The sequence below is a fragment of the Trachurus japonicus genome, chromosome 6, assembly GCF_045865225.1.
Source record: "Trachurus japonicus isolate A0001 chromosome 6, Traja_1.0".
NCBI lineage: Eukaryota > Metazoa > Chordata > Actinopteri > Carangiformes > Carangidae > Trachurus > Trachurus japonicus.
In genome coordinates, this window is record NC_140912.1 from 27,711,078 (window position 1) to 27,724,503 (window position 13,426).

Here is a 13,426-nt window from a genome sequence, read left to right on the forward strand (position 1 = left end):
TAAATATCTTGAGTTTTTGCTCTGTTAAAGCTTCTGCACATTCATTTTACACCCAGACAGGTATTTTCAATTATTTTGCCAGATCAGACATTTGCTCATTTACTGTGTGGGCAAACACAGACTTCATTAAAATGACTTTGTTCTATGACAGTTTTATTTTACCTGTTATATAAGGACAACTACAGCTCCGATTCTGTTAAATATACAATGTTTGGTGACCAGGCACAGTTCTGCTTGTACCTGAACATGAGAAAACTGCTCAGAATAAGTGAAAACACCTGTGTGGACTGACAGGATTTCAGGGTGGATTTCCATTAAATCGTTATTTTATCGCATCAGATCTTCATGAATGTTGTATGTGAACCATCAGTCTCAACATCACTGCTTTGAGTTAATCTCTTTAAAGAGCATGGAGACTGAGCTGGGCCATGGTTTAGACTGAGGCCATGTCTGTCGTCTGTAATGTTTCTGATTTTGTTTAAAATATTCGATGATATATAAAGTTATATGCTAAAAACCTATTAAAAATTCAGATGTAAATTAAAGGGATGTAGTACTCTCTACTCCTATCACATAACTGACAGCGTAGAACCGGCTTCAAAACAACATTTTTGCAGGGTAAAATATACTGAAAAATATAACTCCACCGTTAAATGAATACACAAAATCTGAAATTATGTGGTTTCTTTAAATATCCAGAAAACTGCACAGGGTTTTGGTTGTTGGCCAGATCATCATTTCTTATTTACGCAAAGTTCAGCTGTGGGAATTTGGACCTCAGAATCTCTAAAATCCAACACAGACAGTTTCCACCTCACTTTTCCTCTTCTGCCCGGGTCTTCGAATACATTATTGCTGCATGAGCCACAGTCGTGTTATGTGCTGGTGTTACAAAAGCTTGCAGGAAAATCTGAAATCTATGTCTGGATGGTTGGATGGATGGATCTCTTGCTTTGTACGGCGCCTCCCAGCATGACCAATAGCTCTGCCCCCGATCATCTAATTAATTAGAACTCATACTGTGAAGCCTCGGAGGAATAGACTTTCTCTTATAATGCCACTTTAAATCACTCCATGGCTACTTACACTTTGTCCCTTTTTTTTGTGATCCTGAGGAAATCTACAGCATCTAAACCATTGTATTTCCAACCCTGTTGAGATGAAACATCGTCCAGTTCCGTATAACAGAAGATACCTCCAACCACACGACTACAGTTTGGTTTTAAAATACATCACCTCTGCTGTGTTTACACCTGGTGTCCATATTACTCCAAAAACTGAGATATTATTAGGACATTTAGTTTAAAAACTCTGGGGTTGTGCTGTGATGATAACATGATTGTGTCTTACCAGCCTTGACTAGTGGTGAATACAAGAGGAATAATGAAACACAAACATTACTGTGCTGTCTTTGTGTGCAGCTGTTGTATAGTTAAATTCTGCATTTTGCGACTAACCAACTGCAGAGCAGACAATCTACTTCCTGTTTATAACGTCTCATGCATGCTCAGTGTATGTGAACGGTTATGTAGGCCTACGTACTGTATGTGTTTTCGAGTTTGTCAGTATGGACCGAAATCGTTTCGGTTACAGGAGATTTCCAAGAAACGGCCAGTCAATTGCTAAAGCCCAATGTTATTGATCCTTTAACTAATAGCATCTAACTTAGCTTAGATGTTTGTATTCTGGATGTTCCGCAGGATTTAGAAAATGTATATGAGAAGCAACCATCAACAGATCAATTATCTCAAAAGTTTTCTGTCCTTTGAAAACGGCTTTTGTCGAACGAAAGTGGGCGGTGTTTCATCCAAACATGACTGGACTGAATCAAGTATTGTGGAGCGATAATAACTCAAAACTTGTCTGTATATAATCTGTGTAACAAATTAACCAGGTGGGACTGTAAAACTGTTTGATGTTTCTGAAACGTGTGCTCTTACTCACCTTCTGCACACAAACATATTGAGACCAAGCTTATGGTGGGTTGTGTGTGATGACACTAAGGGAAGTCCAGGCCTCATCTTAAACTGCAAACAGAAGGCCAGGAATACATCACCGGCCCGCTGCTGCAACAAGCAGGAGGCTCACATCAGTTTCTGAGCTCTGTCCTGTGGAACAAGTGACCTTAATTTTCATTTTGATTGCAGAGTGGATAGTTTCAAGAGCCCTTGTTCCTTGTCATTGCGTCTTTTCTCTCAGGCCGTTGGTATAAAACGGTTATTAGGTTACTGATGTTCGGTGTCTAATTCATTAAAAACACATCCAGCATCGAAGCCGATGCCTTGGACACTTACTTCACTGCTCAGGTCAGCATGTTAGTCCATGTCTAACTGGACTCTAATTCTTTTTATGTGCATCAGAACTCTGTGACCGTCGGCCTCAGATCTGGGTCAGTTTGGTGTTTTTTGGTTTGAAGCGGTGGAGCTCCTCGCCCGATCTTCCACGCTTACTAAAATTAGTCCATCACACAGTTCACAGTTGTTCCAGCAGCCACGCGGCGTCCGTGTGTGTTCACTGTGGCAGGACAGTCAGTATGTTAGTGATGGTCCATTTCTGATTGGTGCAGTCCTGAATGACCAGCTGGAAACTGAACTCTGACTGTTTGTTCTCCACCAGCTCCAGACAGCGCAGAGAGTCTATGTTCTGGATGGAGCCGCCCTACAGGAGAGGAGAAAATAAGAGAAATTAAGTGACACAGTAAAACCAAACAATGTTGATATGCAACAGGACCTTGGGCTGCATCTGCTGCGACAAATCCTTTTTTTTAGAATCTGACATACCATGGCTATTTATCAAAAGAGACAATGAGAGAGAAGTTGAGTGCAAATAGCAGCTAAACACGAGAAAATGTGTTTTGAGCCAATGTACTGTATTCACACCCACATGTACAGATGCTGCATAATGAAAAATCCACCAGTAGAAGCTCTTAATGCCTTAATACCTGTTGGGGCCATGAGGGTTACAGATATAAGTGCCTTATATAAGGTATTTATACAAAAGAAGAGTGGGAAGTGAACAAGGAGTGGATATTTACTGAGACAAATGAGCTTCTCAGTGGCTGAAAACATTTTCTAGTGGTTGAAGTTATTGGATCAGAGGTGCAATTGACTTTCAACCAAAAGACGTCAGAAGCAAACAACCACCAGTGGTGAATTCAGATGACTGGACATGATTGAGAAAGGCATAAACTTGTATATGTAATATATCACAGCTGACAATGCATAGAGAATTTAAACCAAACCATTAGGAAGGCTGCAGGGAAATAGTGGAACAACCCATCGGACCAAACTCTTAATAGAGTCTACCATCACTGGAGACCTCCACCTGTCCGGCCAGACAGAAGCTTTTCCTTTAGTGAAAGCCAATTTAAGGAGTCGGAGACTGTCTGGAGGAACCCAAGAACCACTCATCTCCCACTCAACATGATCCCAATGGTGATGGCAGCATCAAAATGTAAGACTCTTTTTTTTTTCCAGCAGCGGAAGTGGGGAGAAGGATCAGGGGTTGATGGAAAGATGAATGGAAAAAAAAATATCCAGAACACCCAACTGAGCCCAAATTTCATGAGGAAAATGATGCAGGAGTGGCTTTGGGACTAGAGACTGACAAGATTTCGGGGGAATTCTGTGGGTAACCGGATTCCTGAGGGATGAGATTCAATTTTACTATCTATCTATCTATCTATCTATCTATCTATCTATCTATCTATCTATCTATCTATCTATCTATCTATCTATCTATCTATCTATCTATCTATCTATCTATCTATCTATCTATCTATCTATCTATCTGTCCGTCCATCCAGTCTATTTATAGAGCATATTTAAAAACAACCCAAGTTGACCAAAGTGCTGTACAGATCAAATAAAGGGATAATACAAAGAATTTAAGTGATAGACAGAACAAAAGCAGCAACCAACAAAAAGATCAAAACAGTAAAACAAAGATCAAGAGGACTTAAAAGCTAAGGTAAAAAGGTGAGTTTTTAGCCTGGATTTTAAAGAGTCGATGGAGGGGGCAAGTCTGATCGATCAATGACAGGATTGGGAAGGGACAGGAAGGATTGTGTTGATGGATCATGATCCATGCTAGCTCATGCTTTTGCAAATGTCAAGAGATATTAGTCTCGTTTTACTATTTATACATTATCTCATTCTTTTATGGGTCATATACTATATGTCACATCTGATTAGGGTACCAGCCAAATGTCTTGAATTGAATCCAGTTGAACGTCTGTCGTGCCTTGAGAATGAAATGTCTGTCCAGAGACGAATAGGAGAAACTCCGACAGCCAAAGCTCGAGGCTCAGGCCCTTAAAGCTGCAATCACTGCTGAGAAAACGATCAGGATACTAATATCAATGTGATATTTCATGCCTCCTCTGTAATCCAGTTTTTGCTTTGTCATGATGAATTATAGTCTATAGTGTCGCTCGATGAGGGAGAAAATGAATTTGAACAATTTTAAAAAAGGGGAAAATGTGAAATGAGCGAATTGGTGTGAATACTTTCCGAATGCACTGTTTCATTCATTGGGATTTCAATCTTTTGGCAACACTGCTGCTCTCTCTCTCTCTGCCTCCCTCTGTGCCTTAGTTTTTTTATTGAACAAAGAGCTGGAACCTAAACTAGATCCTTAGTTTTATGGAAAGAATGGTATTATGTTCTAATGAGCTTGAGCGCTGGAAAGGGAAGACTAAAGTTATTTGTGTCAAGCTCAATATGTGCTTTAGGAAGGCTGTTTAGTTTCAAAATCAATCCACTTTACATCTCCCACAGCAACACACACACATACACACACAGAGGAAGGATGATTGGTAAAAGCCTGTTGTGTGGAGAACTGTATTAAACCTTGTTGGTAACTCTGAAAACGCCGTTGTTCACTACACAGCCGGTACGACGTGGAAGAACAAACCCATGTACAACAACAGCAGCGTCGTCACAGTCTCTTTGAAGCTCGCAGCCCACTGAAGGTAAATCAATTCTCCCAGCTTGCTTGTCTGTGTGCACAGCTGCCTCTGCATAGAGCACTTCTGTCCACATTGGCTGTCCTGTCACGAATCTGCTCCTCTATGCCCCCCTCCTCCTACCCCCTCCGACCCCCTCCCTCTCGGCCATTTCCTCTGCTCCGGGGCCATGTCTCTACCCCCATCTGCCTAAACCTACCTGAACCCAGCAGATGTCTCCAGACTGCTTCCTGCTGACCTCCGTGGCCCCGCCCATCCACACACCTGTTCCCCACTTCTCGTCAGCCTTTCATCATTCAAACCATAGATATATACGTATATAATGGTGCGTTCCAGGCAGGCTTTTTAACCCGTAAGTCACGACTTCAAGTCACCAGTTACGAGTTTGTAGCGTTCCAGGCAAGTTACGAGTTACGAACTGGGAACTGGGAGTAGATCGATCTAGTACGAGTTCACAGGTGGTAAGTTACGAGTTTGACTGTACGTTCTAACGGGTAACCATAGGAACAGGTCGGAAAAACACGAGTTATGGGTTGCCTGGAACGCACCATAAGAAGACTAGGGCCTAGTCCACACGAGCCCGGGTATTTTTGAAACCGTGAACATATGTTCCCGGTTGTATGTTCTGTCCACATGCAACCGCGCTTTTGGAACCCTGAAACCGTGGTTTTTTGAAACCGGAGTCCAGGGTGGGGTTTTCGGCCGGGGTTGGTTTCACCGGGTGCGTGTGGACACTGCAACCGTGATTGTTTTACTCGTTTACGTCATAGCTGCACACGTGCTGATGTAAACACTGCCAGCCCGCAGAGGTTGTTTGCAGCGGTTTGCAGGTGAGCTCGCAAAAATGGAGGTGACAAAGTGGATTTTTATCACTTTAAAAAATTTTTTTTTTTTACATCATCTAAATGCTATTTGTATAGTTTTTCGATGAGAAAAATATAACGAAACGGTCGTCAGGGCGATCCTCTTGTCAGCTCCAAACTCACCCTCAATCACAGACCACAGCTGGTTTTCCACACAGCATCATTTACAGTAACAAGTGACGCTACAGATCAGCTGTTTTTAAAATGACAGAACTACTACAGTAGCGCTGCAGTTTCTTATTCCCCACCTTGTTTGATTGAGAGCTTTTCGGGATGATTTTCATGAATGAACAGGCAATAGCCTATGTCACTGTCAGACCGGGTACGACGGGAGGGGGGGGTCACTGCTGTCATGTAGTGATAAAAAAGAGCCTATGCGGAGATGAGGAACGAGCCAAAAGCCGAAAATGTATACGTGACATCCGCGGTCGATATAAAGTGGATATGATGTTTCATTCATACATGTTTTGACAGACAACACAACAGCCAGTGATAAAGAGTTGCGCCGCACCGACAGCCAGCCAGGTGACGCACACAGCACAACAACACACAGCACAAGAGTCAAGACACAGCGCGGCAACATGTGCAGGCTGCTGCAGCAGTGCACGTCAAAGGGACACCGCCGAAAATAAAATAAATAGGCTACACATTTTTATTAAATTAAATTATTGCATGTTTACATCCATAAAATGACCAAAAATGAGCACTATAAGCGGATTTCTTGATAACGAATTATTTAAACAGCATTTGTATAGAAATGATTCCGCCTCAAGCCTTTTGATCCAAGCGGTTTCCACTGTATTTTGATTGGTTAAAACAGCCTTCCACAGGTGCATTGCGTCACTTGGTAGCGGATTTCACGGTTGCGTGTGTACGGAGTGTTTTTATTACACCACTGGTGTGGACGCGAAGCAAAACTCCGGTTTCAAAAATACCCGGGCTCGTATGGACAAGGCCTAGATGACTCACCCGCCGCAGCTGCCCAATGACACGGCGTAGCCAGTACGGCGGCCATCATGGGACGGGCAACCCTCTCCCTCAGAGCATTAAAGCAGAAGTAAGCGGAATATTTGTGTTAATATAAGTCTTAAATAGTTATATCTTCCGACAGCAATCACTTACATACAGTGTTTGGTCCGAAACACGGGTCTGTCAGTCACTCTGCTCTGCTGTAAGCCGAGGAGAAAACGTCTTGTATACTTCCTTGTATCCTACAAGCTTTACCCAATGAGGAGAGAGAACGGCATGAAGGGCTGTGTGTGCAGCCAAGGGATGCGCGTGAATGTGGTGACGTAGGGACGAGGACCAATAGATCCATGACGAGGGCGGGGACTGCTAACTAACGAAGTCAGCCAAAACGACCGGATCGCTTACTTCTGCTTTAAGCCTATGGTGCATGTTCTGCTATAACGACCACAACTTGCTCAGTTTTTGTCCGATTTCAAAACGGTTTGATTTTTTCTGAACGTCTATGCAGTTATGATGCAGCAAACTTAAAATCACGGATCATTTTAATCATGTACTTTTTTTGACATTGTGCAAATAGTTCAAGTAATAGCTACATACTGATTTATTTTTCACAGAGTTGTGAATAGTTTTTTTAGTGAAGATGACTGGATCACCTATCTGCTGCACTGTAACTGCAGCCAGAGTCAGAGCAATTTGCCCGTTCAAATATGGCCGACTGTGAGCTACGCCTGCGTGTAGTCCGATCTACCCCCTTGCCCCCATCGGCCTAAACCTACCTGAACCCACCAGACGTCTCCAGACTGCTTCCTGCTGACCTCCGTGGCCCCGCCCATCCACACACCTGTTCCCCACTTCTCCTCAGCCCATGCAGCCCCCCCAATCAATTAATCAATCAATCAATCAATCAATCAATCAATCAATCAATCAATCAATCAATCAATCAATCAATCAATCAATCAATCAATCAATCAATCAATCAATCAATCTCCTTTATTTAACCAGGTAAAAAACTCATTGAGATTTAAAACCTCTTTTCCAAGAGTGACCTGGCCAAGACGGCAGCACACAAACAGCTCAGTTGCACATCACACAAGACTCAAATAAAATACAATCACACATTTCAGGAAAACATGATTAAACAATGCAATCACACAATCCGATTGAGCTCAATTCTCTGTCTATTATAATTGACCTGAATTCACCCAGAGTTACAAGATGTGTCAGTTTCAAGTCCTTCTGCACATCGTTCCAGGTCGACGGGGCTGAAAATTTAAAAGCCTTTTTGCCCAGTTCCGTTCTCACTCTCGGGACCTGCATCTCTGTATAATGTCCTGAGAACGCAGGCCATATCTGCTGTGGTTTCTACACATGTGTACACACAAATATGTAGGCAAAAGTCCAAGAATAGATTTATAAATAAAAGTCAGCCAATGAGAGAGTCTACGGACATACAAAGATAGACAATGTGCAACGGCATATTAGGATAATATATATATATTAGGGCTGTCAGAGTTAACGCGTTAATCGCGATTAGATTAATTAAAAAAATTAACGCGATTAAATTTTTTAATCGCGGTTAATCGCGGCCCATTTTGTCCTCTGTCTGCTGGACTGGAGGACTGGAGTGTGGGACCTCCAGTCCAGTAGGTGGCGGTAAGCCACCTTCAAGTTGGTTGCTACACAAATATACACATGCAGTCTAACATATATCCACAGCTCTATCCATTGATTTTTTGACGGCTTTGTTGTCAACAAATGCACGTGGCGATGTATTGATTTTTTGACGGCTTCTGTTGTCAACAAATGCACATGGCCAGGCAGAGGCGTAGCAAAGTAAAGGGCAATTTCCACTGGATGCAATTCGTTTCAATTCTGTGTGAGTTTCATGCATCATGTGTTATGATTAGGTACTAGGCCTGCTAGGTCTGGTCTAAAAGTTGTTTGTCTAGAGATTATAACACTTTGGAGGGTTGAAAGTACAAAGCGCCATATATAATATTTTTAATAGAGATTAATCGCGAGTTAACTATGGAAAAAATGCGATTAATCTCGATTAAAGAAATTAATCGTTTGACAGCCCTAATATATATATATAAAACGCAAAGCACAGTGATATCCAGTTTCTTTAAAAACTGATTAGGTGCGTTCATAAAAAGCAGGTCTCCGTAGTCCAACAAGGGTAAAAAAGTTGAGTTGATCAAGTGTTTTCCACCTGCTCCGTGTCGCCCAATCAGCCTTTCATCATTCAAACCAGCTCTTTGTCAGCTTGTCAGCTTGTCAGCGTCTGTGCTGCTCGGTTACGTTCCCTCGAGTGTCTTGTTGTCTGCTCCTGCCTTTTCTACTCACCTGCCTGGTAAGAAGCCTTGTTTACTCCGTTTAAGCGTCTTTACCGCATCAATCCTTGTCTACATGTCTACGATTGTGACATGTCTGGTGTGTCACACTCACACATGACACATGATATTATGACATGTGTGTGACTACTTCCATTCGCTCTCAGAACAGACGCTCAGCTCCGTGTTGACGTTACTGCATCACATCACCGATGCTTCACACGTCTCCTGTTCTATACCTCGTCCCAAAGACGCTCTCCTGGATTCAGATATAACGACTGAAGAGGCCACTGAAGTCCATTGAACTCACTCAGTATGTTTACATGCGTAGAGTAGAGTCAATCTGCGGTTACAGGTCGACTACATAGGACTTTTAATTGGACGACTGTCCTTGTCCCAGTCCACAAGCACGGGAGGGGAAATCGATTTATTGACCCAAGTGTGTCCAACTCCACTAGGATAGGTGGTGGTCAGCTTTTTTTTTAGGTTGACCTATCACGTCCCGGACCAAACCGTCGACAAACAAGTTGGCTAATTGCCTGGAAATGCATGCTTTTGCTATGTTTTTTTAGGGGGGAGTTACCAGCTTCTTTTTCTCTTACGCATTTAGTTTGACCTCCGAGTCAAAGCTCAGGCTGGATGTGCACCGACTGAACTCCCAACTGCATTATGTGGATGTCTAACTCTGAGATTTTCAATTTAGTCCAATTTCAGTTGGACAAACCTGTTTTGCTCAGTAACCATGGAGATCATCAACACTGGAGGTATGCATTAGAAGATGTGGTCATTAGTGGATGGTCAGCAACAACAACATGGCATCCAGACCGTGATTGATTGGTAATAAGGAAACCCCCCCACCCCTCCTTCTCCACCAACCGGTGACACAAGGCAGCAGGTTGGCTCCATGGATTTATGCTGCTGACCCGACCGTCTGCTGTCTCGCTAGGTTTTCCACTCTCCCTCCGTCCAGTTTTGTTTTTGCTGTTGCTCTTGTGTTGTTTCTGAGATGCTTCCCTGCTCATAACCTCTCTACATCACGCTTTGTTGTTGTTATTTGGCACCAATCTCGAGTAGAAACTCTTGAGACTGTAGTGTGCGAAAGCCCCAGGAGAGCAACAGCTTCTGCTAAAATACTCTTGTCAAAAATGTGAATATCTTAATATTTGATGTGAATGTTAACTGAAGCTCCTGCCACACGATTTGCTGATTGGAAAAAAAAATTGCATATCTGATTCCAGAGCATCAGCCTGCATGTGATTTGAAGGGTTAAGGATGTTAGGGTTTAGTCTTATAAGTAATAAATGAGTAACACTGGTGTAATGAGCAGCCTTCCTTTCTGATTTCAGTGTTTAAAAGAAGCAGCGGAGAGTGAGGGATTCACATATTGGAATTACAGCTGTTAACCTGCACTGACATTGATCCCTGGCTAATAAGAGAAATACTCCCCGCTATGTTAAATCCTTTTTGACTTCTAATGATCCACCGGCTGAACCCCCCCTTCACACAGCTTACGTCTTTATGAAAAGAGCTTTCATGTGAACCTAATCAACAAGCACATTATCTTTTCAGACCTATTTGGAAAGGTCTGTCTAATTAGGCTTTTTTCAACTATTGAACTTGTCTGTTTGTTATCTGTCATTAATTATTGTGTTGCGGTCGGTCGCATTAGTGTTGATGATTGTTTTAGCATTTGAGTCCTCCCCTTGTCTTTGTCTTGGGACTCCACATTAGTTAATGGGCTCTCTGAAAGACAATCTAGCAAATAATTTCACTTCTGACTTTACTGATGGCAACTGTTTCAGAACCAAGGGGCTTATTTGATTTGGAAACTTCAGTGGTAAATGACAGTATCACCCTTATTAGTGGTGAAGGTGATAGGCCTCAGAAGAGTTAGACCCTGGGAAAGCATTAACGAGTGGATGATAGCAGGTTTTCTAGTTATTAAACAGATTCACCGCCAATGGTAGTGATGTCGTTCTAGAGAAAAAAGGCTGTTTGATGCCAGGAAAAACGAACACTTACACTGATATTGGCTTTTTTGTGTGGAAATTAAGAGGCCACAATAACACTCATGTCTAGGTTAGGTGAAGTGCCTCCAAATCCCTATGGAAATAATCTAATTTATAATTTTAAAGGGATAGTTCATCATTTTGGCCAATTGGCCCATTGCCATAATCGCTATAGTCATGGCAGTAGGTTTGTTACCTTTTATTGTCGTTAGTTGTGACCTGCACATTCACCACGCTATGAGATAATAACGGAACGTTACGAGATGGAGCCGTTTTTGAGGTAAATACGGAGACTGCTTGCTGAAGAACTGTCCCTGAAGGCAACGCGCATCAGCGGTTTTGATGAATTTACCTCTAAAACAACTCTGTCTGGTTACGTTCTGTTATTATCTCATAGTGTGGTGAATGTGCAGGTCACAACATATTGTCCACCAGAGCGTTTTGGAGTTGTTGGATTGTGTATTTGATGAGTTTGATGAGGAAACCAAGAAATCCCATTAGCCTCCGTAGCGTAGCTCTGAGCAGCTCACGGCTCTGCTCCGCCGTTCTAAAAATAGCTTGCACCGACATTTAAAGGTAACGAACCTACTGCTATGACTATAGGGATTATGGCAATGGGCCAATTTGCCAAAATGTTGAACTATCCCTTTAAAGCTACTCTAATCAATCATCTTATATTCAAATAGATGAAGCTGGATGGTTTTCAAAGTCAGTTTCTTTATTACTTTGGTTCACTTTCATCACAGTTTCTGCGCAAAAGCTCAAACAAACCTGTTACGATACACAACTTACTTTTTTTTTGTGTTGCCCCCATGTGGCCTAAAAATGTATTACTGCAAGTCTGATATCTACACACCTTCGAATGACAAACTATGTTGGCACTAAAAACATTTTCAAGTTTTTCAGGGGGGTACTCATCACTCTTCACCAGGATTTCCCCTGGGAAAGCGGCGGAGGAAAAGCTGGTGATCACTGCCACCCCCTCATCGATTAATCATCCTCCTCTGCCGAGCTTCGTCTTGACAGATCCTTGAAGGTGTGTGTCATCTTTTGTGATCAATCTAATTAAATTAAATTTGCTGTGTGAAAGAGCCTTTCCCCTGTAGGGGGGAAGTCGGTTAAAAGAGCAGATGGGACCGTCTGTCAGGTTGGATCTTCACCGCAGAACAAGTGAGATCTTCAAAGACCCCCTGGAGCGACGGCCAACAACGGGGAAAAGAAACCCTTCGTAGAAACACACTGAGAACAGGAACTGAAACACTCGTCTCCTGCCTGGTCCAGACTGTTCAAACCAGGAATGTTTCACCTTTACCCACCTCACATAAAAGGTAACAACACAAACTGCATAGGACATTGTTGATCTGCCTTTATGTCGACAGCATAGGTGTTCACAGAGCTGGTTTGACGTCTGTGGGAAAGGGAGAGACGTCAGCGTTGTTGTTTTGAACCATGTTGTGTTAGAAACTGATATATCTAATGATCCACCAGATGGTAAAGATGGAGAAGGTCGGAGCTTTAAAGGGATACTTTACCCAAAATCAATTATTCACCAACTTTCTACTCACCGTCATACCAAGGAAGGGTCTGGAGAACTTTCAGAGTTATCAAAACGCTTTAGGAGTTCCAAACACACACTATGAAACATCCAGATACCTCCATACTGCTCATCTGTACTGACCCAAGTGTCCTGAAGCCGCCACATGAAAAAGTTGTTTGGAAAAAATGAATTTGATCTCTGTTTTTAGCCTTGTTGTAGTAGTAGCAAATGCGCAAGATTTTTGTCATGTTGCGGCTTCAGGACACTTGGGTCAGTAGTGACGAGCAGTATGGAGGTATCTGGATGTTTTATAGTGTGTGTTTTGAACGATTCAAAAGTGAACTCTATCCACCGCCATTATATGAAAATCTGTTGCCAGCCAGACCCTCCTGGAACTCCAAGAGCGTTTTTTTATTGGTGAATTATTGATTTTGGGTGATTTTGGGTGAAGTATCCCTCTATGGATGTTTTGATGATCCACCATTCGACCAGGACTTGAGCCGGTAGCTCAGGACGCCATTACTCGCCTTTATCTTTACATAGCAAAATAGTGGTTTACTGCTATGTTATCGTATACACAACCTTTGTGGTGATTGTCTTTACAGCCTTATTCCTCTGTGCTTCGCTGCTTTCGACAAAATGCACTGGTCCTTTAGTTTTTGCTGCTGGAATCAGCAGTCTGTTAATGGGACGTTATAGCACGAGAAAGTCATTATACTGGACCTAAGGCAAGATATATCATTGCAGTG

The 13,426-nt window shown here is 42.5% G+C and overlaps 1 protein-coding gene across 2 annotated transcripts in view; it reads right to left on the reverse strand.

The window, feature by feature from the left end:
• Positions 1 to 2,225: 2,225 nt before the first annotated feature.
• Positions 2,226 to 13,426, reverse strand: part of LOC146986332 (polypeptide N-acetylgalactosaminyltransferase 18-like) — a 165,846-nt gene continuing 154,645 nt past the window's right edge. For both annotated transcript variants that reach the window (XM_085780096.1, XM_085780095.1), the window contains exon 11: positions 2,226 to 2,658. In XM_085780096.1, the coding sequence (XP_085636222.1) occupies positions 2,512 to 2,658 (147 nt within the window). In that variant the 3' untranslated portion in view covers positions 2,226 to 2,511. The remainder of the gene's footprint in view (positions 2,659 to 13,426) is intronic.